Source organism: Lithobates pipiens, unplaced genomic scaffold (genome assembly GCF_037356315.1).
Source record: "Lithobates pipiens isolate NorthernLeopardFrog02 unplaced genomic scaffold, aLitPip1_a1.2 Scaffold_8, whole genome shotgun sequence".
NCBI lineage: Eukaryota > Metazoa > Chordata > Amphibia > Anura > Ranidae > Lithobates > Lithobates pipiens.
Window position 1 is genome coordinate 195,106,429 of NW_027507903.1, and position 24,865 is coordinate 195,131,293.

Consider the following 24,865-nt stretch of genomic DNA (forward strand, 5'->3'; position numbering starts at 1 on the left):
TTTTACAGTAATCAGTGCATTTTTAATCGCACTGAACGCTGTATTAATGCCAATGGTCCCAAAAATGTGTCAAAATTGTCTGTTGTGTCCGCCATAATTTTGCAGTCACAATAAAAAAAAATTGCTGATCGCCGCCATTACAAGTAAAAAAATAAAAATAAAAAAAATGTATAAAAATGCCATAAAACGATCCCCTATTTTGTAGTCGCTATAACTCTTGCGCAAACCAATCAATAAACGCTTATTGCTATTTTTTTTACCAAAAATATGTAGAAGAATACGTATGTGCTTAAACTGAGGAAAAAAAAAAGGTTTATATCTTTTTTGGGGATATTTATTATAGCAAAAAGTGAAAAATATTGCAAAATATCGCTCTATTTTTGTTTATAGCGCAAAAAATAAAAACCATAGAGGTGATCAAATACCACCAAAAGAAAGCTCTATTTGTAAGAAAAAAACGCCAATTTTGTTTAGGAGCCACGTCGCACGACCGCGCAATTGTCAGTTAAAGGGACGCAGTGCCGAATCTCAAAAAGGGGCCTGGTCCTTTAGCTGGAAAATGGTCCGAAGCTTAAGTGGTTAATGACCCCTAAGTCAACCTTCTTAAAATGTGGTCTCCCTTGCTGAAACAGGAGCTGATTTTGATATCTCCTGCCTTGTATCTTTAAAACTAAACCTTAAAATTGTCCCTAAAAATTGTTTGAGGATCACTGTCCACTGATACCTTCCTCCCCTCTGAATTTATCTACCTCTTTCACCCTTTCCAACACCTCTCTAAGCTCCCCCTCCAACTTGTTCTGTCTCCACTGCTATTCACTATCAAGTTCAATTTTTTTTAATTCATATTCAGACCCAGTGGTATATTTTATTACTCATGCAGATGCTTTGGATTGTACCACACTGGTTAGAAATGTTCCTTGCTGTGTTAATATCACAACCATCATGTATCACAGCTTTTGTTTTGGACAGAGTAAGGAAGGGTTATAACCTCCATCAATTGTATACCGTTGTCCCATAGGGAGGATTTCCCCTGATTTATAATCCTCATCAAACAGTATGTGCTAGTAACCTCTCCATTGGGTACTCGGGTAGCAGAAAACATTTTTAGTAGACTTCACCAAGGATAGACTCTCTTACCATATTGTTAATGGCTGTGCCTTCCTATCCCAGGACATCTGATCCCTTTATTTCTTTATTCACGCAGAGGCACAAAAATGCAGTGACATGAACACGTTCCATAGAAACCAATGTTAAAAAAAAATCCCTGCATTTCTGCAAAATGCATCAAAAAACGCATTAGTGTGAATGGAACCTTACATTCAGTCAAACCTAATAGCTTAAACTATTGTGTAATGAAATTATCACCACTTGTAGATGAAAGGAATTTATTATGCTCCAGAGCAGTCTAGAACAGATGCAGGAAAATAACAGGAAACAAGTAATAGACTGATTTTATTGGCAGCAGGACAAGTACAATACTTACTAACAGTTCTTGGCAGATGCCATTACCCTCCATACAGTAAGTAGATCTAGCAGGCATAACTGCACAGCCACCCAGTAAAGGCACCTGCTATAAAAGCTGGTAAAAGCCACTTCTTTCTGAAGATTCTGAAGAACATGCTTTTACCTATAAAGTGGTATCATTTTAACATGTATAAACACTTTTTTTCAACTCTCTTTTTTTTTTATCATGATAGCTTATTTTTAACATGCAGTAGTCACACACTAAAAAGCAGTTTTTCACATTCTTGGGAAGTAGTTTACGCGCCGTGCTGTGTCATGATATAGCAATGCACATAAATAATGCTCGCCCACACTGTTTACACAAGATGTCAAACCAGCTCCAAAAACCCACGCAGCATCAATCTGCAAGTGAATGTCTATCATCTGTATAAATTGAAGTAGAGAGGAACATTACTGTTTGGAACACACTTTGCTCCAGAGCTAATCTGGCCTGAATACATTTAGAAATAATGTGTTTTTTTTTTTTTTTTAAATAAATAGCCACCCAAGCAAAAAAAAAAAAAAATCCATACGCTGCATGTAGACCAATGTAAGACTTAAAATTGTATAACTAGCACATGCTCATTAAAGGACCCATTTTGTGGAAATTGTGCAATGCAAAAAAAGGACCTCATTACAGAAAGTGAAAGCAATATTGTTAGTTAGACACCAAACACTACCAGATTCTCATTTGATGCGACATGGAAAAGATTATCCGTTTTGGTTGCTGCAGACAATACAGTATTCCTTTCATAAACTTTTTGATTGTGAGGTCCATAATCACAATAAAAGGCCACTTTAACAAGAGAAAATTGAATGTAGCGGTTTAAAGGCATTGTGCAAATTTTAAAAATCTCCCCAACCTGAAGAAATCACAGGTGTTTAACCCCTTCCCCAAGATGATACACATCACGAGGAGACCGCAGACCACTTCTTTCTCATAATTATTTAAAATTCATGCCCGTTGTAGCGCTGCAAGAGGAAAGCTATGACCAGTCACTAATGACTATGCAGAGGCTGTAAACCAGAGCATTTACTAGATAAAGTTGTAACAACACTAGTTTGCCCAAGGAGTTGTGCTGGCAGGCATTCCTCTGTGACATGATGCACAAAGCATGTTGCATGATACATGCATATTGCTATTGCGCTTACAGAATACTAAGGTGACCACAGATGCCCTTTAACAATAACTGCTTGCAGTTAAGAACTCACTAATAGAATGTTCAAGATTAGTTTTTGGTCCCCAGATCAGTGCCAGCTACGCTGACAAAAATGTTCTATGCTTTTAGTGCAGCTGCACATGATGTTGCTATTACACAGCTATACCAGTACAATTTATAACAACAGAGAGTATTGTTCTCAGGTACAAGAAAACGTATGGCACAGGTATACATACATTTTTGAGGACCACCCGAGCACATCTGCCTCTGCACGTATCCAGCAGGAATGCAAACCAGAGGAGTAGGAACCCACTCCCCCCCTTGCTTTTAGGGTTCAATCAGCCACATATGCAGCACTTCAGGAGCACCTGCACTTGACTACTGACCGGAGGAGAAGGAACCCACTTCACCCCTGCTTATAGGGTTTAATGAGCCACAAATGCAGCACTCCAGCAGCACTGGCACTTGACTGTTTTCCGATTGGTCATGGAAATTGTCTAAATAGGATGTGTTCCTGAGAAGGTGCAATGCACAGCCTTGGACAAATCAGACATACACAGAAGAACACTTCAGGAGCGCTGCTCATTAGATTTAATAAACCATAAAAGCAGGGGGTGGAAGGGCCAGTCCACCTGCAGTTTGGCCTAGACACTGTTGGAGCTCTGGACATCCTTGGGAGCCCATGTACTCCTAGCCCTAATACTGTGCACAACATTGGCATTCACTTGCTAATTGCAAATTGTTGGCAGTGTGATAAAAGGACAGAAATGTTCATTAGTATTATTAGGTGCTCATAATCCCCTGCAAATTTCCACTTACTAGTGTTGAAAAAAAGGATAACAGTTTTATAGTATAGTGGTCCTTTGTGAAAGGAATGCTTTTTTTGTTGGGGGTGGATCCTGTTGAAATTAAATAAGAGGTGATAACCTTGCAGGGAAAACACTGGATTTAAAAAAACAAAACAAAAAAAAAACGTTGTGCTTGAGTATATTGTATGGCAGAACAGAAGACTTTAACGTATTTTTCTTTCCGTTAGGTCAGGGCAGCATGTCATAGCTTACAATGTTGGGATTGTATTTAGACTCTCTTGTCTTTGGTCAACAAAAGCAGTTCAAGTTGCAGAAGCCAAGTCTAAGTTTGTCCATTGTGGGGGTGAGAAACATCTTAACATTACTGTTCAATTTCCAAATTATCGATTTTAATATCTGGAACCTTGAAGCTAACCACCTCCTCATATGTAATTTCTGAAATAGAAAAAAGAAAAAGGAAAATATTAAAACAATAATTAAACAATTTCAAAAGGGCCCTTTTCATAGGGGAGGACTGATCGGGTCCACCTGTCAGTTTTTTAGGCGGACCCAACCGGACCATCCATTGCCCTCTATGAAGTCCATTGACACCTGTCGACTTCTGGGGGAATCCGTTTACCATCCATCTGGCAGATCAGATGACAGTCAGATGTAAACAGACAGGCGGTTGGTCTACATCTGACCGCCTAGAGAGGACAGCGGGCTGTGTCTGTGTATGCTCTGCATTAGTGGAGCGGACACGGACAAGCCAACCGCCTGCTTGGGGGGGGAATCAGCAAACAGATTTCCAACTGAATAGGTGGACTCCTGGAGAAGCCCGCCCAATGTGGAGGGGGACTAAAGCACTGGCCCTGACATGCCTCTCTGCTGATAAACAAGGTTGCTCACCACAATGAGGGACCCAAAAAAACAAAAACGCACCTAGTCTGAAAAAGAAACCCAGCATGTGAGAAATTTACAGGCAGCCATTCCTGACACAATTCTAAAAAATTCTAGTTGCCTGGCAATCGTGTTGATCTGATAGCTAAATGTGGAACAAGTAAGCAGTTTCAGGAGTTGTGACTGGACATAATTGCTCTGGGTCCATGACTCAGACATTACTGAAGCCACTGGACAATTAGAGCAGCCAGAAAACTAGCATTTAAGACAAGGACATCTATGGACATATTCCTGCCATAATAGGTTTCCCAAAAACTAAGGAAAGAAAGTTGGAAGTGAGGTTTTTCCAGTGCCAGAAAGAAATGTTGCAGGAGACAGAGACGGACAGAAGATGAGTATTACAGCCAGGGTGGATTCTCTGGTTTTGGGCTAAAGCCAATTGACCTGTGGAAGGTGTTAGCTTCATGAGCAGGGCATTTTTTGCTATTCAGCACTGTGTTACTTTAATTGGCAACTGCTCAGCCTTGCAACCGCAAATTAAATTTACTGTATATTATTTTTTTCACACTAATAGAGCTTTCCTTTTGGTGGTATTTTATATATTGCTGGGTTCTCTATTTTTTATTACATAAATGAAAAAAAAAAAAAAAAAGAGAACATTTTGAAAAACAAAGAACATTTTTTATTTTCCGTTATAAAACACATCCAATAAAAAAAAATAAAAAGATCAAATTTCTTCACGAGTTTAGGCCAAAATGTATTCTGCTATGTCTTTGATAGAAAAAAAATCCCAATAAGTGTATATTAATTGGGTTTCATGAAATTTATAGCGCCTACATTCTATGGTATATCTACTGGAATTTCCGCAGCTATAGACACTGTATTGTAATGGTGGTGATCAGAGAGTTATAGTGGGACTGCGATAGTGTGGTGTGCAATCTGGCGCCAACAGACCCTCACTGGAAGGTACTGTACTAATCGACACTGACATCAATAGTGAAACAAATACATTGATCAGTGATAATACTGTACACTGTCACTGGCTGCGAAGGGGTTACCATCTAGGGGTCATCTACTATCTAGGGACAAATCAAGGGTTAACAGTGTGCCTAACGCGTGTAATGTGAGTAATATGTGCTGCTTTTAAGAGATCTGGCCGTTTTTCCTTCCTGAAAACAGCCAGATCATGTGTACTGAGTCATGTGTGTCTGTAAACACAGGACTTTGTTCTGGGATTGGCTAAATCATTGGCTGGGACTTGCTGACAAAATTGTGCTGTAGGCAGAGCGGGTTATCAGGGGACGTACGCATGTGGATCCTGAATTCGGAAGAAGCTGGAAGACAAATATGTATGTGATCCAGCCTGGCTGTGACCCCCGCAGTATATATACTGTGAGCGATGGGCAAGCAGTTAATTAGTGCTGCTGGCAAAACCTGTGCGTTCTTTTGTTTTAGCAGTTTTTTAATTACACAAGTCCCTTCTATGTCAATAATCCATTACAGCTCTACCTTTCCATTCATCAATAGTGCGCTCCTTATTCTCTGTAGATTCGTCATAAGGCTCAGCCTCAGGCTCATCTTCTGGATCATGATACTGTTCAAAGTAAGGGTGTGCAAGGGCTTCAGATGCTGTGATTCGCTTGTCACTATCCAGAATGAGCATCCTCTTCAGCAGATCAATGGCTTTAAAATAACATAACAATGCTTGTAACAAATTTTGTAAAATCGATAGCAGCACCAAATCAAACATCCATGAAGCCAACAATCCATACATGGCAAAAACATGCACAGCCCCATCTTTAAAGGAACCTGTGCTGACATATACAGTTCTAATTTAAATCTTGTTTTAGGCTTCATATACACGGGATGTTTTTATAACCTCTCCTGAATGATTTAACTTGGCAGATAGTAACCCCGTTAAAAACGTCAGTTTTGCTGCGTTAAAAAAAAACAAAACAAATTTGTATATATATATATATATATATATATATATATATATATATATATATATATATATATATATATATATATTTATTACATACACACACATACATACATACATACACACACACACACATACATATAACCTAATTGGTCACGTATAGTTCTACCCTTTCTATATGACGACATAGGTGGACTCCAAAATTATTCAATAGTAGGATAACTAGTTCTACGTAAATTCCAATGCTTTTTAATATTAAAAAATATATGTGAAAATGGATGATACTTCTGAACCCATTTTTTTGCTTTTCAAAAAAAGCCTCTAAACTCAACTGCCTAGAAATTACTGTATACGACCCTGTGTACATGTACTGATAAGGTAAAGGAGAGTTCAGGAGCAGCTGAAAAAAATGGCCAACTGCTCCTAAATAATATTTAATAATAATAATAATAATAATATTAATTAATAATATATCAATAAGCATCTATACAATTATATATAAGCGTATATACAATTATATATAAGTGTATATAAAATAAAAGCGTATATACACTTTTCACACTTTTTTGGGACCACTGACATTTATACAGTGATCAGAGCTAAAAATAGCCACTGATTACTGTAAAAATTTCACTGGCAGGGAAGGGGTTAACAGTAGGGCATGATCAAGGGGTTAAATGTGTTCCCCCATGTGTTATAACTGTGGGGGAATGGGACTGCCTGGAGGATGAGACCAATCACTGTTACTAATCTTTAGGAGCAGCAGATCAGTCTCTCTCCCCCTGACAGAACAGAGATCTATCTGTTTACATTGACAGATCTCCGTTCTGTCTCTGTCAGGAACAATCGCAAGTGGCCGGCAGGCATTGCGACTGCCAGCGTCGCATGGCACCCCCTGCAGCTCTTAAAGCGGCCGATGTACAGGAGAGCTGGTCCTTAAGAGGTTAAACTCATACAATTTACCATTTTAAGAAAGTCATTTTAAAACTGATGGCAGCAACACAACTCAAAAAAGGTTGGGATAGGGCAATAAAAAACTGGCCACGTAAGTGGTAATAACAAAGAAGAGCTGGAAGAACATTTTGCAACTAATTAGGTTAAATGGCACCAGGTCAGTACCATGAATGCAAATCAGAGTGTCTCCAAAGTAAAGATGGGCAAAGGTTCACCAATCTGCAAAAACCTGTAATCCTACCTCTAAAAATGGTCAATTTCAGAATAATGTTACTCAATGTACAATTACAAGGACTTTAAATATATCATCATCTACATAATATCATAAAAAGATTCCAGGAATCTGGAGAAATCTGTGCACAGGGACAAGACTGAAGTGCAATATTGGATTCCCGTGATCTTCATCCCTCAGATGACACTGCATTAAAAACTAGCATGATTCTGTGATGGACGTAACTTCATGGGCTGAGGAATACTTCCAAAGCTCACTGTCTGAACACAGGTCACCATGTCATCCAAAAATGAAAAAAAAAAGGTAATGCTCTATCATGCTGAGAAGAAGCAAACTTTGTACATGATCCAGAAACGCCACCGTCTTCTCTGGGCCAAAACTCATCTAAAATGGTCTGTTGCAAAGAGGGAATACTGTACTGTGGAATGACAAATCCAAAAATTTGACATTATTTTTGCAACCATGGGTGCAGTGTCCTCAGGACTAAAGAGGAAAGAGGAGAGCGACTTTCCAGCTTGTTTTCAGCTCTCAGTTCAAAAGCCTACATCTCTGATTATATGGCATGAATGATGGTAGTGCATATGGAATGGGGAGCTTGCACATCTGGAAAGGCACCATCAATGCTGAAAGAAATAGTCAGGTTTTAGAGCAGCATATGCTCCCATCCAGATGACTTTTTTTTTCCCAGGGAAGGCCTTGCATATTTCAGCAGGACAATGCTAAACCACATACTGCATTTGTGACAACAGCATGGCTTCATAGTAGAAGAGTGAGTGCATAACTGACCTACCTGCAGTCCAGACCTTTAAACAACTGAAAATATTTGGTGCATCTTGAAACAAATAATTCAATAAAGAAGCTCCAGGACTGTTGAGCAGTTAGAATCCTATATCAGGCAAGAATGGGACAACATTCCTTTTCCAAAACTTCAGCAACTGTTCCCAGACAATTACAGAGTGTTACAAGAAGAGGGGATGCTGCACTGTGGTAAACATGGCCCTGTCACATTTTTTTGCGATGTGATGATGTCCTCAATTTCAAAATCACCTTATTTTTTTTTCTTAAAATGGTACATTTTCTCATATTGGTTTATGGGATTTGAAAATCATTGCATTCTGTTTTTTTGTTGATTTTACACAGCTTTCCAACTTTTTTTGGAATTGGGGTTGTATATTTATATTCTCATGTATGTATATCATTTTAATCAGTGCTCATACTGTTAGGCTAGGTTTACATATGTGTGGGAATATGCGTAAATCACACGCATTCCTATGGCCACAGGCATCTACAGGCACACCGTGCCCCCACACATCTGAAAATACAGCTCATTTTCGGGTGTGGGAAATCGCAGGTTACAAATCCATCATGAGATTTCTGTGCAGCTGCAATTCTAAAAAGGTGCAGGGACCTTTTTCCTGAGGTATAGAAGCCTGCGCCCCCGCAAATGTGAGCCGCAGGATTGCATAACCTAGCCTATGAGAAGGTGTATAGTGTTTTATCAGCTTCATAAACTAGCAGCTGGTTTCTAGGAATTTAGTTCTTCTCTTTAGCAAAATCCTTTGGTTAAGGACGAATCTCGCCCTTTGAAGGCATTAACTGAAAAGCTCTGTAGTGTAATCAAGGAGTCTGTAAGCCGGGAACTCTTTACACTGTATATCTTACTGACTTACCTAGAGGGTTGGCACCACAAAACAACTCATTTAGATCTTGCTGTGGCATGTATGGCAAAGATTCAATATATCGTCTAGCCTGGTAATAGAACAGATTATTACAAATCACACAGAGATGACCATAAACAGATACTAGAAGCAGCTACAATGCTTCCTTCCTGAATTTTTTTTTTTTTTTGCATATTTGTCACACTTAAGTGATTCAGATCATTTGAATAGTACACAAAGATAACCCAACTAAATACAAAATGCAGTTTTTAAATAATGATCTCATTAACCCCTTCAGCCCCGGAAGATTTGGCTGCTCACTGACCAGGCTATTTTTTGCGATACGGCACTGTGTCGCTTTAACTTACAATTTCACAGTCGTGCGACGCTGTACCAAAACAAAACTCTCTGCTTGGATACAGTTCTTTTTTTCCCACAAATAGAGCTTTCTTTTGGTGGTATTTGATTATCTCTGCGGTTTGTATTCTTCTACATATTTTTGGTAATAAAAAAAAAAAAAAAAAAAAAAAAAATCGCAATAAGCGTATATTGCTCGGTTTGTGCAAAAGTTATAGTGTCTACAAAATAAGGGAAAGATTTATGTCATTTTTAGTATTTTTTTTGTTTTACTAGTAATGGTGGTGATCAGTGATTTTGATCGGGACTGTGACATTATGGCGGACACATCGGACACATTTTTGGGACCATTGACAATTATACAGAGATCAGTGCTATAAAAATGCATGGATTGCTGTGTAAAGGTCACTGGCAGGGAAGGGGTTAACACTAGGGGGCGCTCAAGGGGTTAACTGTGTTCCCTAGTGTGTGTTCTAACTGTAGGGGGATGGGAGTGACTGGAGAAAATGACAGATCGTTGTTCCTAGCTAGTAGGAATTCATGACCCGTCTCTCCTCTCCTCACAGAACAGGGGATTTGTGTGTTTACACACACACGTCCCTGTTCTGGTTCTCGTGACTGCGCGTGGCCCGGCAGTCGTCACGACCGCCAGCCACACGCATCGGCACCCCTGCAGTGCAGTGGCGCACGCACCTGCTATCCCGCTTAAAGGGATCAACATACAGCTACGATGGTTCGCGGGAACATGCCAACCTGCCGCAGTATAATGACGGTGGCTTGTCGGCTAGCGGTTAAGAGAAAAATCTGTCCAAACCTGTCTGACCCCATGTGAAATTGTAATTTCCCACTAAAATGAATAAGTGCAATTAAGCATTTGCGATAACTGGAAATGAGTCTTTCACATCCCTGTGGAGGGATTTTGGCCCACTCTTCTTTGCAGAGTTGTTTTAATTCAGCCACATTGGAGGGTTTTGCAGCATAAATGGCCTGTTTAAGGTCATGCCACAGAATCTCAATTGTATTTAGGTCCGGACTTTGAATAGGCCACTCCAAAACCTTAATTTTGTTGCTTTTTAGCCAGAGGTGGACTTGCTGGTGTTTGTCGGATCATTGTCCTGCTGCAAAACCAATTCAATTACTTTTCCACATTGAGCCAGACAGGTTTGGACAGCTTTTTCCATTTAGTATTAAATCATTTAAAAACTGCATTTAGTATTTACTCAGGTTCTCTTTGTGTAATATTAAAATGTGTTTGATGATATGAATCATTTAAGTGTAACAAATACGCAAAAAAAAGAAGAAGAAAAAAAACTCAGGAAGGGGGCAACTACTATATGACAGCACTATATACATTTCTAAGCAAACAATTCACCCCTACCTGTGGACATTGTACAGTATATATTACTTACATGCTCGGATGAAATTTTCATAAGAAATTCAGAATTAGGTGTTCCAACAACTTCCATTATCCTTTTTAACTGGTCGATATCTGTTATTATTTAGGAAAATTATTACTCTGCAAACTAGCAACAAAATATTTTGTGAACCATGGTCCGTGAAAATGGATGGTAAGATGTGTATATTAAATAAAATAATTTATGATGCTGCGGGGATCTGAATACATAAGTACTAGTGAAGGATACAGTCATTCCCTGGAAAAAGAGCTTTGCCTTTCAAAAGCTCAGCCATAATGCATCCAACTGACCAAATGTCAACTAAAAAAAATAAAATAAAAAAAAAGGTTAACATAGTTGTGAACATACAATGTAAAAGACACTTTTTTTTGTACAGTTATAATTATGCAGGCACCATAACTGCTTTTGCTTAGTTAAGAAATGATCTTTTCTACCTTTTTACAACGTTAAAAATATTCTGTCATGTGACCATGCATTTAATCTTACTGATAGCAGGAGGTGGGGTTGCAGGACATTGTGCATACACACATTGTGCCTGTATTGCATAGTCTGCAAGATGCAGGCTTTGCTTGAGCAGGGGCATGTTTAGAGGCTGTGATTGGTTGGAGGAGGGTGGAACAAACTACCCAATACAGGCATGCTGTGTATCTGCACGGTGTCCTGTACCTCTGAATGGCCAACCAAAAAGGAAGAAAGAGGACCATGCTCACACAGATCAGCTTCTGTGCTTTGTGTGATCAGTTTAAAAAAAAAAAAGGAAGAAAGGTAACTGGCAGGGTCGACCAGGTACTCTATATGGGAGTAGTAGATGAAAACGATAGAGACTATGATTTATAAAATACACATATGTGAACACACACATAGGAAAAAAAACTATTTAGGTTAACATACATTTTAAAAGGGCTTCATTTAGCTTCAAAAGTTAAAACTTATTAATGCCATTAGTCAACTTAACATAGGAAATGTATCATTTAATTACAAAACAGAAATAAAATACAAATAAGGCAAACAGTGCAAAAATAATACTTAAATATGCAGCTAGCACAAAAGATCATCACATAATCAAACAGTCAAATGAAAGTCCAACAAGAAAGGGGAGGAGGACTAGAGGTCCCAGAAAGCACCAAGAGGATTCCACGTGGCAAAGCACAATTCAATGAAGATATTGATGACAGATCCTCCACCTTCAGAGTAATCGTTTCACCCACCTCAAGGACTGGACCAGTGAACTAACAGATGGTCAAGTATGCAGGTCCCTTCATAGGGTAAGTGATCCAGGCAGAGACAGGAACTCCAGTAAATTCCCCGGAGTATACAAAAGGTGAAGCAAAAAACAACTCTAAGTGCTCACTGTGGATCAGTTGTAATGCAGCTTTATTTAAAAAAAAAGGGTTAACACAAACAGTTCTCCCTAGCCTACCCCATTTTATTTACAGATGGGCACCGACTGTGCGAGATGCTATCACGCCTGGAGTTATAGACCCCCCTATTATTAGAGAGAATAGGATTTTTCGTTTTTGTCTGGTTTTTATGGTTGGGGCAGATGCCCAGCGTGTAAACAATGTAAATGTAACAAAAAAACCTAAAGAATTTGTTCTTCCTCCAATGGTCGGAGGTATCAGATTAAAAACCTGACAACATGTAGCACACAAGGGGTGGTGCACATGTGGACTCCAGTATATTAGTAAGTGTGAGTGTGGGGGAACACGTGAATAACATCAAAAAGGGACTCAGATCCCATAGTGCAGGGGTCATCAACCCCCGGGCCGCGGCCCACTGCCGGGCCGTGGCCTGCTTGCAGCCGGGCCGCGAAGGCTGCACTGTCTCTGATGAGCGGCGGCGGAGCAGGCAAAGAGATGACATCATCTCTCACCGCCCGCCCGCATCACCGCTGTTCCACGCTCAGAGCGGGGCCGCTATACGGAGGCGAGCGAGCAGAGAGATGAGATCATCTCCAACCGCCCGCATCGCCGCTCTTCCGCACTCACAGGGGGATGCTATAATGCTGGAGGTGAGGCGGGGGTACAGAGAGATGAGATCATATCTCACTGCCTGCCCGCTTTACTGCTCCTCTGCTGACACAGCGCGGCAGAACACTGATACACTGTTGAAGCTGAGGCAGGTGAGATCATCTCTCACTACCGGGCCCCCCCATTACCGCTGTTCTTCCTTACTACCCACTAGTCCAGGCTTGAACTAATGTGCACACCTGTGTTGCCACCACTGCAGTGACAACAGTCATGTGGTGGCAAGTGACAATCCACATTTGGTGGCAGGTGTCGTGGCAAATGACAAGCTGCATCTGATGGCAGGCGACGTCGCAAATGACAAGCTGCATCTGATAGCAGGCGACCTCGCAAATGACAAGCTGCATCTGATGGCAGGGGACATGGTAAGTGACAATCCAAATCTGGTGGCAGGTGACGTGGCAAGGGACAAAATACATCTGGTGGCAGATGACGTGGCAAGTGACAAGCTGCATATGAAGGCAGGTGACATGGCAAGTGACAATCTGCATCTGGTGGTAGGTGACTTGGCAAGGTGACATGGCAAGGGACAAGCTGCATCTGGTGGCAGGTGACATGGCAAGGGACAAAAAAGCATCTGGTGCCAGGCAACGTGGCAAGGGAAAAAATGCTTCTGGTGACAAGCGACATGGCAAGTGACAAGCTGCATCTGAAGGCAGGCGACGTGGAAAGTGACAATCTGCATCTGGTGACAGGCGACATGGAAAGTGACACTCTGGCACATTCTGCGTTATTGTGAGTTGAACTTTTTCATTATAAATTACAATGTAATAATAGAAATAATGCACTTCAATCATCCTAACATCATATCAATGATGGTGCCGGGATGATTGAAGCGCCAACGCCAGCCATTGCCCCGATAAATTGCCCGCGAAAAGCCGCAAACACCCCACTGGGCCTTGGCACAATTTTCTTCAACTACGCCGGTCCCCGGTGCCAAAAAGGTTGGGGACCACTGCCATAGTGTCTCTAAGCATTTTCGAGTATGTCACAATAGGGACCCCAGGGACTTAAAGTTTTGGGGCATCGAAAAGGTTGACAGACACTAGCGGGGGGGGGGGGGGGGGGTAATTGTATCCGCCGCCTTAGCCAGAGGGATTCTCTCTGGATTTTTAAAGCCAAGGTCCTCTCTCCTGAAGGGTTAAATATAGATTTTGATTTAAATGGTTTTATTTCTGATACGTAATTCTATTTTATCTCTATTTGTTTTATTTATTCATATTTTTCCAAATTCTGACAGTTTTAGGTTTTATTTTATTTTTAATTGGTTTTTGTTATGAAGGTGTGAAGTGCAAGGAATTAGTGGCTGACCAGTGTTTTTATAATATATGCACAATTTATATATACAAGATTTCTTTTTATATACTCACATTTTACATGCTCAGTGAGCATTTTCTTAACTGTCCACTAGGGGTCACTGTGCTGACCTAGTGTTCATTTTCTTATATGGATATGAACCCCCCCCCGTTCACGTTATGGTTTCCATGGCGACGGATAAGGTTTTTATGGAGGATGGGTGACATAGATTAAGCTCCGCCCCGCTGACAAAGTTCTTTGAAGGGGGAGGAGCTACGCACTGACGTCATTTGTGAGTAACCATTTTTTCAAAATAAAGCTGCTTTACAACCGATTCACAGTGGAGCACTTCGAGTGTTTTTTTACGTCACCTCTTGTATATTCCGGGGAATTTACTGGAGTTCCTGTCTCTGCCTGGATCACTTACCCTATGAAGGGACCTGCGTACTTGACCATCAGTTAGTTAAGTGGCCCAGTGCTTGAGGTGAGCGAAGCGATTGCTCTGAAGGTGGAGGGTCTGTCACCAATAATGCCACATGGAATCCTCTTGGTGCTTGCTGGGACCTCTAGTCCTCCTCCCCTTTCTTGTTGGACTTTCATTTGACTGTTGTTTTAGATACTGCATTTAAATTTACCTGTTCTTGCGCTGCACCTTACCTTATGTAATTAAAAAACTGAACGAATGTTCCATGTGCCCGTGAATTTGGGTATCCTAAAAAAGCAAGACCCAGGAGACCTGGCTAATAACGACTAGCTTCTAAATTTACGTCTCTATAGTAAAAACGGGACGGATTAAGGGTCCTTTCACACGGGGCGGATCAGTTCTGATCCGCCCCGTGGATATCTGTTTGCTCAGCGGGGATCACTCCGTCGATCACTCAGTCAAAGTCCAAACCTAAATCCAATTGAGAATCTGTGGCAAGACTTGAAAATTGCTGTTCACAGGTGCTCTCCATTCAATCTGACAGAGCTTGAACTATTTTACAAAGAATGGGCAAAAAGGTCTAGATGTGCAAAGCTGGTAGAGACATCCCCAAAAAGACTAGCATGATGTAATTGTAGTGAAAGGTGATTCTACAAAATATTAACTCGGTGGGGCTGAATACAAATGCACCTGACACTTTTCATATATTTATTTGCAAAAAATTGTGAAAACCATTTATCACTCAACTTCCACTTCACATTTATGTGCCATTTTGTGTTGGTCTATCACATAAAATACATTTACATTTTTGGTCGTAACATGACAAAGTGTGGAAAATGTAAAGAGGTATGAATACTTTTTCAAGGCACTGTATACTATGACTTGGATAAATTAGAACCTTCACATTCAACACTGGCATTTAATAGGGTTCAGAGAATATTATGCACCAGTATTGTTAGATTTTTGTAAACAGAACTAGTAAAAAGGATTTCCTGAGCATCATTTGGTTACCTGTCTGGTTATAGTGCATCCAGTTTAACATGATCTCTGGAGCTCTGTACCACCTGGTTGCTACATAGCCAGTCATTTCATCATCTGTCTGTCGTGCCAGCCCAAAATCTAAAATCTCCAAAAAAAAAATTGAAACTGTAAGACAGCGATATTTGACAGTCATTTTTATGCTTCACAGTTGAAAATTGTTTCCACTTTAAAAGGGAATGTGAAGTGGTGACGCTTACCCTTAATTCACAATCTTCATTTACTGCTAAATTGCTGGGTTTTAAGTCCTATAGTGCAATAATAGGATTTAGGTATTAGAACAGAGAAACAGTTCTAGTCAAGCAAAAAATAAAAAATAAATCCTTGCATACAATTCTTTTTACAAATCTTGTAAAATAAATGTCCTGTTAAGTTTGGTTTCCCTTAGGAAAATATATTACAGATGGGTCACCAGTGATAAGGCTGCAAGTATAAACTGTCCTTATTTGTGTATGACAACTAACTTTAGAATGTCAATTTGTCCAGTGCACTTTGTCCATAGGCAATAAGAAACACTTTCACACAACAGGTGAGGTTGAGCCTGTTTATTTAGAAATAGTGCTAAGTGAAGCAGCATAACTGTCTCATCTTATTTTTATTTTGTGGCCCAAAATGTACTCAATAGGCCATTCAATGTAGTTTGAACTGATGTTAAAACAGAGGGATTTTGCTAGTCAGGAAGTAAAGCAGGAACTTGCTAAGCAGGATGTACTGCTTAATAGGGATGGGCCAAACGCCCCCTGGTTTGGTTTCGCACAGGCAAAAAAATCTGCAGTACACACGAACACCATTAAAGCCTATGGGACACGAACATGAATAATTGAAAGAGCTAATTTTAAAGGCTTATATGCAAGTTATTGTCATAAAAATTGTTTGGAGACCTAGGTCCTGTCCCAGGGGACATGTATCAATGCAAACAAAAAGTTTTAAAAATGGCTGTTTTTTCGGGAGCAGTGATTTTAATAATGCTTAAAGTGAAACAATAAAAGTGAAATATTCCTTTAAATTTCGTACCTGGGGGGTGTTTATAGTATGCCTGTGAAGTAGCACATTTTTCTCGTGTTTAGAACAGTCCCTGCACAAAATGCAATTTCTAAAGGAAAAAAAGTATTTTAAAAGTATGTGCGGCTATAATGAATTGTCGGTCCCCGCAATACAGGTAAAATTAATAGGAAAAAATGGCATGGGATCCCCCCAGCCCATTACCAGGCCCTTTGGGTCTGGTATGAATATTAAGGGGAACCCTAAAGCAAAATTAAAAAATAAAAATTGCATGGGGGTCCCCCCAAAAATCCATACCAGACCCTTATCCGAGCAGGCAACCTGGCAGGCTGCAGGAAAAGGGGGGGGCGAGAGAGCGCGCCCCCCCTGAACCGTACCAGGCCACAAGCCCTCAACATGGGGAGGGTGCTTTGGGGTAGCCCCCCAAAGCACTTTGTCCCCATGTTGATCGGGACAAGGGCCTCATCCCCACAACCCTTGCCTGGTAGTTGTGGGGGTCTGCGGATGGGGGGCTTATTGGAATCTGGAAGCCCCCTTTAACAAGAGGACCCCCAGATCCAGGCCTCTCCCCCCCATGCAAAATGGTAACTGGGTACAATTGTACCCCTGCCATTTCACAAAAACAATGTCAAAATGGTACAAAAGACAAGACACAGCTTGGGACAAGTCCTTTATTAAAAAAATAAAAAGTCCATTCATCTTCTTCTCTCGCTCTGCTGATGGACCGAAAAAAAAAAAAGTTGCGACCGTCCCACCTCCATGGGAGGCCCCCGCCGTATGATGCGCCTTCACTTTGACAGTTCTTACATAACTGGGGGTGGGGCCACAGTGACATTCCGGGTGACCCCACCCCCTCTGACACACTGGGACTTCCCCGTGGCTTTCCCAGGTGTCAGAGGGGGCAGGCCCACCCGGATAGGTGCCCTGGGAAAGTCCCCATGCGTCAGAGGGGGCGGGGTCAGCTGGGAACAGGATACGTATCTGGGTGGCCCGCCCCCTCTGAACCCCCCCCCCCCCCGGGAAAGCCATGGGGAAGTCTCAGTGCGTCATAGGGGGGCGGGGTCACCTGGGAACGTCACAGTGTGGCCCCGCCCTCAGTTATATAAGAACTGTCAAAGCGAAGATGCATCATACGGCGGGTGCATCCCATTAAGGCGGGTCAGTCGCGGCTGGTTTTTTTTTGTATGTTGGTGGAGCGAGAGAAGATGAAAGGACTTTGTGGGACATTTTTTTTTTTTTTTAATAGGACTTGTCCCAAGCTGTGTCTTGTCTTTTATACCATTTTGACACTTTTTTTTAAATGGTAGGGTTACATTGGTAATCCGTTACCATTTCACACAGGAGGGGAGGGCGGGATCTGGGGGTCCCCTTGTTAAATGGGGCTTCCAGATTCCGATGAGCCCCCCCCACCCGCAGACCCCCACAACCACCGGGCAAGGGTTGTGGGGATGAGACCCTTGTCCCCATCAACATGGGGACAAGGTGCTTTGGGGGGCTACCCCAAAGCACCCTCCCCATGTTGAGGGCATGTGGCCTGGTATGGTTCAGGGGGGGGCGCTCTCCCCCCCCCCCTTTTCCTGCAGACTGCCAGGTTGGATGTTCGGATAAGGGCCTGGTATGGATTTTTTAAGAAAATTGGTGCGGGGTTCCCCTTAAAATCCATACCAGACCTTAAGGGTCTGGTATGGATTTTGAGGGGACCCCTACGCCTTTTTAATTTGGCATGGGGTTCCCCTTACTATCCATACCAGACCTGAAGGGCCTGGTATGGAATTTGGGGCGACCCCCACGCAATTTTTTAAAAAAAATTGGGTTCGGGGTTCCCCTTAATATTCATATCAGACCCAAATGCCTGGTAATGGACTGGTGGGATCCCATGCCATTTTTTTCAATGACTCATCTGTATTGCCGGGACCGACAATTCATTATAGCGGCGAGTACTTTTAAATTTCCTTTTTTCCTTTAGAAATGTCATTTTGTGCAGGGACTGTTCTAAACATGGGAAAAATGTGCCACTTTACAGGCATACTATAGACACCCCCCAAGTACGAAATTAAAAGGAATATTTCACTTTTATTGTTTCACTTTAAGCATTATTAAAATCACTGCTCCCGAAAAAACAGCCCTTTTTAAAACTTTTTTTTGCATTGATACATGTCTCCTGGGACAGGACCCTGGTCCCCAAACACTTTATGACAATAACTTGCATATAAGCCTTTAAAATTAACACTTTCGGTTTTTCATGCTAATGTCCCATAGACTTTAACGGTGTTCTGTCGGCTTTGGAATATTTTCTGCATATTGTTCGGTGTTCTGCAGAACATCTGAACAACCAAAGTTCGGCCCAAACCTATGCTCGGGCCGAACCGTTCGCCCATCCCTACTGCTTATATATTATTATATGACGTGGCATGTCGGGTCCTGGTAGCTGGATTTATCATAACTTATTTATAAGAAAACAGATTCCTGCAGACCAACAGTTGTTTGGTATGAGTACAACCATTGCTTTATTTTTCACAAATAAAAAAAAAAAAAAGTCTTAGCCTGTTAGGCATGTGAGCTCCCAGCTGGTTTTAACATTTCCACACAGCTTTTAGTCTTTCATCTTTCTTTTATAAAATGAAAGCATATCAAACAAAAGTGGAGTGGGAGTAAATTTTAGAGCGCTGCCTCCCAGACTGAATTTTTAACAGTACTTCTTTCCCACAAAAGAGAATTTTTAATATATTGGTGATATGAGGGAGGACATGTGTCATTATTGAAAGGCTTTGGTAAACCAGTTGATGAAATGTATGGCCATCTCCGCATTACAAAGAACAAGTTAGCAGACCTGTGGATGCCCCAGCTAGCTCACAAGGTGTGGAAAGAAACATTCCTCCCTCCTTCCCCACCAAATTATTCACACCCCCTTTTGCTGGTATGAACAAGTCTGGTGCCTGCCAACACTGAGCTCAAACTTTGAGAACGTGGCCCCATTCTAAACACTCTGTTAAGCTACCATCTAGTGCCATATGGCATACAGACTGGCAAACTCACCAGGAAATGAAAATCTCAGGTGTGAACTGGCCTACTCTGTGTAAAACCTTAAAGATGAATGGAGTTTTTATACAGTTACAGGTCCAGCTTGAACCAAAGTAACTATGTACTGTATATCCCATACCTGGCCATTGCCCAAAGGGAAATCACTGAAGCAGAAGACCACTACTCCAGTGATCTTCACTTGATTCAAGGTCTCCTGCTGAGTGGCTACCCTGCTGCATTCTGAACACAGGAAGTTGGCAGCTTGGAACAGGAACCATTCAGAGAATGTATTTTCTGAATGAATACAGTACAAAGCATTCTCTGACTGGATATGATGGAGATGATGACAGCAAAGCAATTTTTTGAATGGCGTCTGTGCTGAGTGGCCAATCTCCTGGATTCAGAATGTAGCAGGCCAGCCGCTCAGCATGAGACCTGGAAGCAAGTGGATATCACTGGAGTAGTGTGTTCTACTGTATATATTTCCAGCTTCCAGGGGCATCAACCAGGTGTGGTATATAAATAGTTACAATGGTCCAAGCTCAACCAACGTAACCATGTAGAAAATAAAAATACCTGGAATTCCTCTTTAAACATGTTGGATTGCAGATTCTAGGGACATGACTGGTGGCTGGTAACAACAGATAATAGGAAGAGAAATTTGAAAGAAGTTTTTCATACTTACTCTATGTATGATCCCCGCTGAATGGATATACTGTGAAAATCAAAATGTGTAACTTTTAAATTAAACATTTAAGTTCTAAAAAGAAATCAGATATCAAAGTTTCTTATAATGTACTTCCTTGATTTCATGTGCAACAGGGCTGGTCTTAAAGGGGTTGTAAACCCTCGCGTTTTTTCACCTTAATGCATTAAGGTGAAAAAACCTTACCTGACCAGTCCCCCGTTTTACTCACCTGAGCCCATTCATTCCCATGCCGGAGACGTGCAAATCCTCTCTGCGCGGGGTCTCGGCTCTTGATCGCATAGATTGATAGCAGCGCAGCCATTGGCTCCCGTGCTGTCAATCAAATCCAATGACGCGGGTGCCAGTGGTTGGGGCAGAGTACGGCATTCTGTGTCTATGGACGCAAATGCTGGACTCGGGAGCGCGCCCCCAGGGAGAGGATTTCTCCTGGGGGGGGGGTTCCGATGCGGGAAGGAGCCGCGAGCACTGTTGGGGGACCCCAGAACACAAGGATTGGGGCCAGGGATGAGTCTCAGTCTTAGAAGCCAGCCTGCTTGCTGTTGGCCTTGAGTGCCTTGAAAAAGTATTCATGCACCTTGAAATTTTCCACATTTTGTCATGTTACAACCAAAAATGTAAATGTTTATTGGGACTTTATGTGATAGACCAACACGAAGTGGCACATAGTTGTGAAGTAACGAGAAAATGATAAAATGTTTTTTTTTTACAAATAAATGTCAAAAGTGTGTCGTGCATTTGTATTCAGCCACCCTGAGTCAATACTTTGTAGAACCACCTTTCACTGAAATTACAGCTGTAAGTCTTTTCGGGGATGTCTCTACCAGCTTTGCACATCTAGAGAGTAAGGTTTTTGCCCATTCTTCTATGCAAAATAGCCCAAGCTCTGTCAGATTAGATGGAGAGTGGCTGTGAAAAGCAATTTAAGTCTTGCCACAGATTCTCAATTGGATTTAGGTCTAGACTTTGACTGGGCCATTCTAACACATGAATATGCTGTGATCTAAACCATCTTATTGTAGCTCTAGCTGTATGTTTAGGGTTGTTGTCCTGCTGGAAGGTGAACCTCTGCCCCAGTCTCAAGTCTTTTGCAGACTCTAACAGGTTTTCTTCTAAGATTGCCCTGTATTTGGCTCCCTCCATCTTCCCATCAACTCTGACCAGCTTCCCTGTCCCTGCTGTAGAAAGGCATCCCCACAACATGATGCTACCACCACCATGTTTCACAGTGGTTTGTTCAGGGTGATGTGCAGTGTTAGTTTTCCGCCACACATAGCGTTTTGCTTTTTGGCCAAAAAGTTCTATTTTGGTCTCATGTGACCAGAGCACCTTCATCCACACATTTGCTGTGTCCTCCCACATGGTTTCCTGCAAACTGCTAACGGGACATTTTATGGCTTTCAACAATGGCTTTCTTCTTGCCACTCTTCCATAAAGGCCAGATTTGTGAACTACACGACTAATATTTGTCCTGTGGACAGATTCTCCCACCTGAGCTATGGCTCTCTGCAGCTTCTCCAGACTTGCCATGGGCCTCTTGGCTGATTCTCTGATTAATGCTTTCCTTGCCCAGCCTGTCAGTTTAGGTGGATGGCCAGGTCTTGGTAGGTTTGCAGTTGTGCCATACTTATTCCATTTTCAGATGATGGATTGAACAATGCTCTGTGAGGTGTTCAAAGCTTGTGATATTTTTTTTATAACCTAGCCCTGCTTTAAACTTCTCCAGAACTTTATCCCTGGCCTGTCGGGTGTGTTCCTTAGCCTACATGATGTATACACACAGTTTATGTTTGTACACTAAGGATCTCTAACAAACCTCTGCAGGCTTCACAAAACAGCTGTATTTATACTGAGATTAAATTATACACAGGTGGACTCTATTTACTATTTAGGTTACTTCTAAAGGCGATTGGTTCCACTAGATTTTAGTTAGGGGTATCAGAGTAAAGGAGGCTGAATACAAATGCATGCCACACTTTTCAGATATTTGTAAAAAAAAAAAAATGAAAACTATTTATCATTTTCCTACCACTTCACAATTACGTGCCACTTTGTGTTGGTCTGTCACATCCAATCCCAATAAATGACATTTGTGTTTTTGGTTGTAACATGACAAGGGGTATGAATACTTTTTCAAGGCACTGTATTCACATATTAATGTCTTTTTCCACAGGAATATTTGCAGAACACACCCTGTGACCAGTGATAACAAGCAACCCGACTTTGCAACTGGGCTCACAGTGAAACCAAAAGCAGATCTTCCCATCAAGCTCCTAAACAGCAGAAAGGGCAAACAGTTTAGAGCCCTACACTACTTTGCTGGTAAATTATTTTTGAAGTTTCCCTTTAATACAAATGTATTTCTGATATAGTACACTTTTATTGCTACAACAAAACTTCACTTTAGGGTCATATGTAACACTACAGCTTCACTAACACCTATGCATCTTATAAAAACATAACAATGACTATTCATATTGATTGCAGGAATCAACAGAAATTACAATTGCCTTCACTGCAATCTGCTAGGACTATATACTGTATTAAAGATAATCTGTGCATTACTTCTTCCCTCTCCAGCAGCATATACTCGCCTTTTCTTTACTCATGTGTACTTGTTTAGGCACCAGCAGTGAAGAAAAAACTTCTGGGTATAGAGAAACATGCGAGTTACTCCACATTTCAGTGATGGTGCGTACTGATTTGTCAAGTGCTGACACATGGGAGTGGGGAGATTCCAGCGTTAATGCTCAGACAGGATCATATCGTACACAGGGTTGTCTTTCCTCACTCCTGGTGGCTGAATAATCTGGCAGGGGAGTGAAAGAAGGGAAAGAGAAAAAAAAAAAGGAGTATATCCTACTGTGGAGGGAGAATTAAAGTGAACATGTTGCTATGCTTTGCATGGGCAAAGCACAGGTTCATTTTCATTTTATCCGAATATGATGGCCTAGACCAGGGATATGCAATTAGCAGACCTCCAGCTGTTGCAGAACTCCAAGTCCCATGAGGCATAGCAAGACTCTGACAGCCACAAGCATGACACCCAGAAGCAGAAGCATGATGGGACTTGTAGTTTTGCAACAGCTGGAGGTCCGCTAATTGCATATCCCTGGCCTAGACCAATCATCATAAAGCTGAATAGTATCAGCCCCCCCGTTCTGGTGGCCTCCAAAGCAGCAGCAGCTTTTGCTGTGACTACAAATACTGGCAGCCTAAGTAATAATCATATGACAGTATTTGGAAGTAAAAACACTGCCACCCAGTGACACAGCTATAGTCTTCACAATTAAAGCCTGGCGCTATCTCATTTCCAGAGAATACCTTTCTGACAGGCAAATTAACCTTTTTTTTGTTTTTTATAGAGAAATAATGGCAATTGAGAAGTAATGTTTTCAGAATAAAGTCAAACATAACAGCATACAGAGTGACAGAAGCACACTGCACAGACATTGCTCACTCACTGCTGTATGCGCTGTTCCTTCTCTTAGTTTATGCCCCCTCTAATTTCAGGAAAGCAAAAAGAGCAGAGTGAGGTCACAGATTAGCAGATTGTTCCACTGGGCATAGCTTCAGCCCTGTGGTCTGCCACAGTAAAACTAGTCTGAGTGTTGCTGCATGCTTACTACATCCAGGCCCTGGCCACAGAGCATGATGGAGAGAGGAAGCAATGTAAACTTCTGCAGGAGGCAGCTATGCGTAAACACTGTATTTTCCCTTATTGTCTACAGACAGGTAGCCTCTTCTTTTAGTCACGAGGCTCTTTTTTTTTTTATATATAAATATAAACCAAAAAAAGTATTGTGTCAAATACCTTGAGGCCCCGAAGCAGCTGATATATTAGGAATTGGATATGGTCATCTGTTAGCTTTTGGCACTTTACAATATTATTCAGGTCTGCACCCATCAGATTGGTTACTAGGTACCTGCAAATTGTAAGAAGTACAGTTATGGTGCATTACTAGTAGCGATTGAACACAATACATCAGGGGTAGGCAAACTTAAAGAGGTGGAGATCTAACTGAACAACATAGAAGAAGTCAAACATCACCGGGCACAGCGTTGCCATCTCACACCTGATTTAAACCTCTACTTGCCATACTACTGTGTCGCCACTGCAAGCATTGCATGGAAATCATGGGTTTAAATCAGGTGGTGAGGAGGCAACATATCGCTTATTCGCCACCTGTCAAACATACTCGGATCGCTTTTCAGAGAAGTGGCAGTTCCTGCTGCACTTGTGAATGAGCCCTTAGTTACCTCCTTCGGTGTACACATGTCACAGCAGGAATTAAGCCCCCTGTTGCTTTTGGTGGGTGCTACTGCCTGACAATCACAACCCATTCAAGTAAATGGGGCCACTCAGCCAGCGCCCCACAACTGCATGCTCCTGCGGGGTCCAAGGGGTTAAAGCAAGTTGTGAGAAAGCAACACAATGCTGC

The 24,865-nt window shown here is 41.6% G+C and overlaps 1 protein-coding gene across 1 annotated transcript in view; it reads right to left on the bottom strand.

Annotated features, from left to right (window-relative positions):
• Window positions 1-1,368: 1,368 nt before the first annotated feature.
• The window catches only part of MAPK11 (mitogen-activated protein kinase 11), a 67,143-nt gene continuing 43,646 nt past the window's right edge, over window positions 1,369-24,865 (bottom strand). The window contains exons 4-12 of the mRNA XM_077471362.1: window positions 24,238-24,349; window positions 20,403-20,432; window positions 15,895-15,942; window positions 15,668-15,782; window positions 11,138-11,209; window positions 10,904-10,983; window positions 9,150-9,228; window positions 5,861-6,034; window positions 1,369-3,907 (exon numbers count right to left, since the gene is read on the bottom strand). Coding sequence (XP_077327488.1) covers window positions 3,834-3,907; window positions 5,861-6,034; window positions 9,150-9,228; window positions 10,904-10,983; window positions 11,138-11,209; window positions 15,668-15,782; window positions 15,895-15,942; window positions 20,403-20,432; window positions 24,238-24,349 — 784 coding nt within the window. The 3' untranslated portion in view covers window positions 1,369-3,833. The remainder of the gene's footprint in view (window positions 3,908-5,860; window positions 6,035-9,149; window positions 9,229-10,903; window positions 10,984-11,137; window positions 11,210-15,667; window positions 15,783-15,894; window positions 15,943-20,402; window positions 20,433-24,237; window positions 24,350-24,865) is intronic.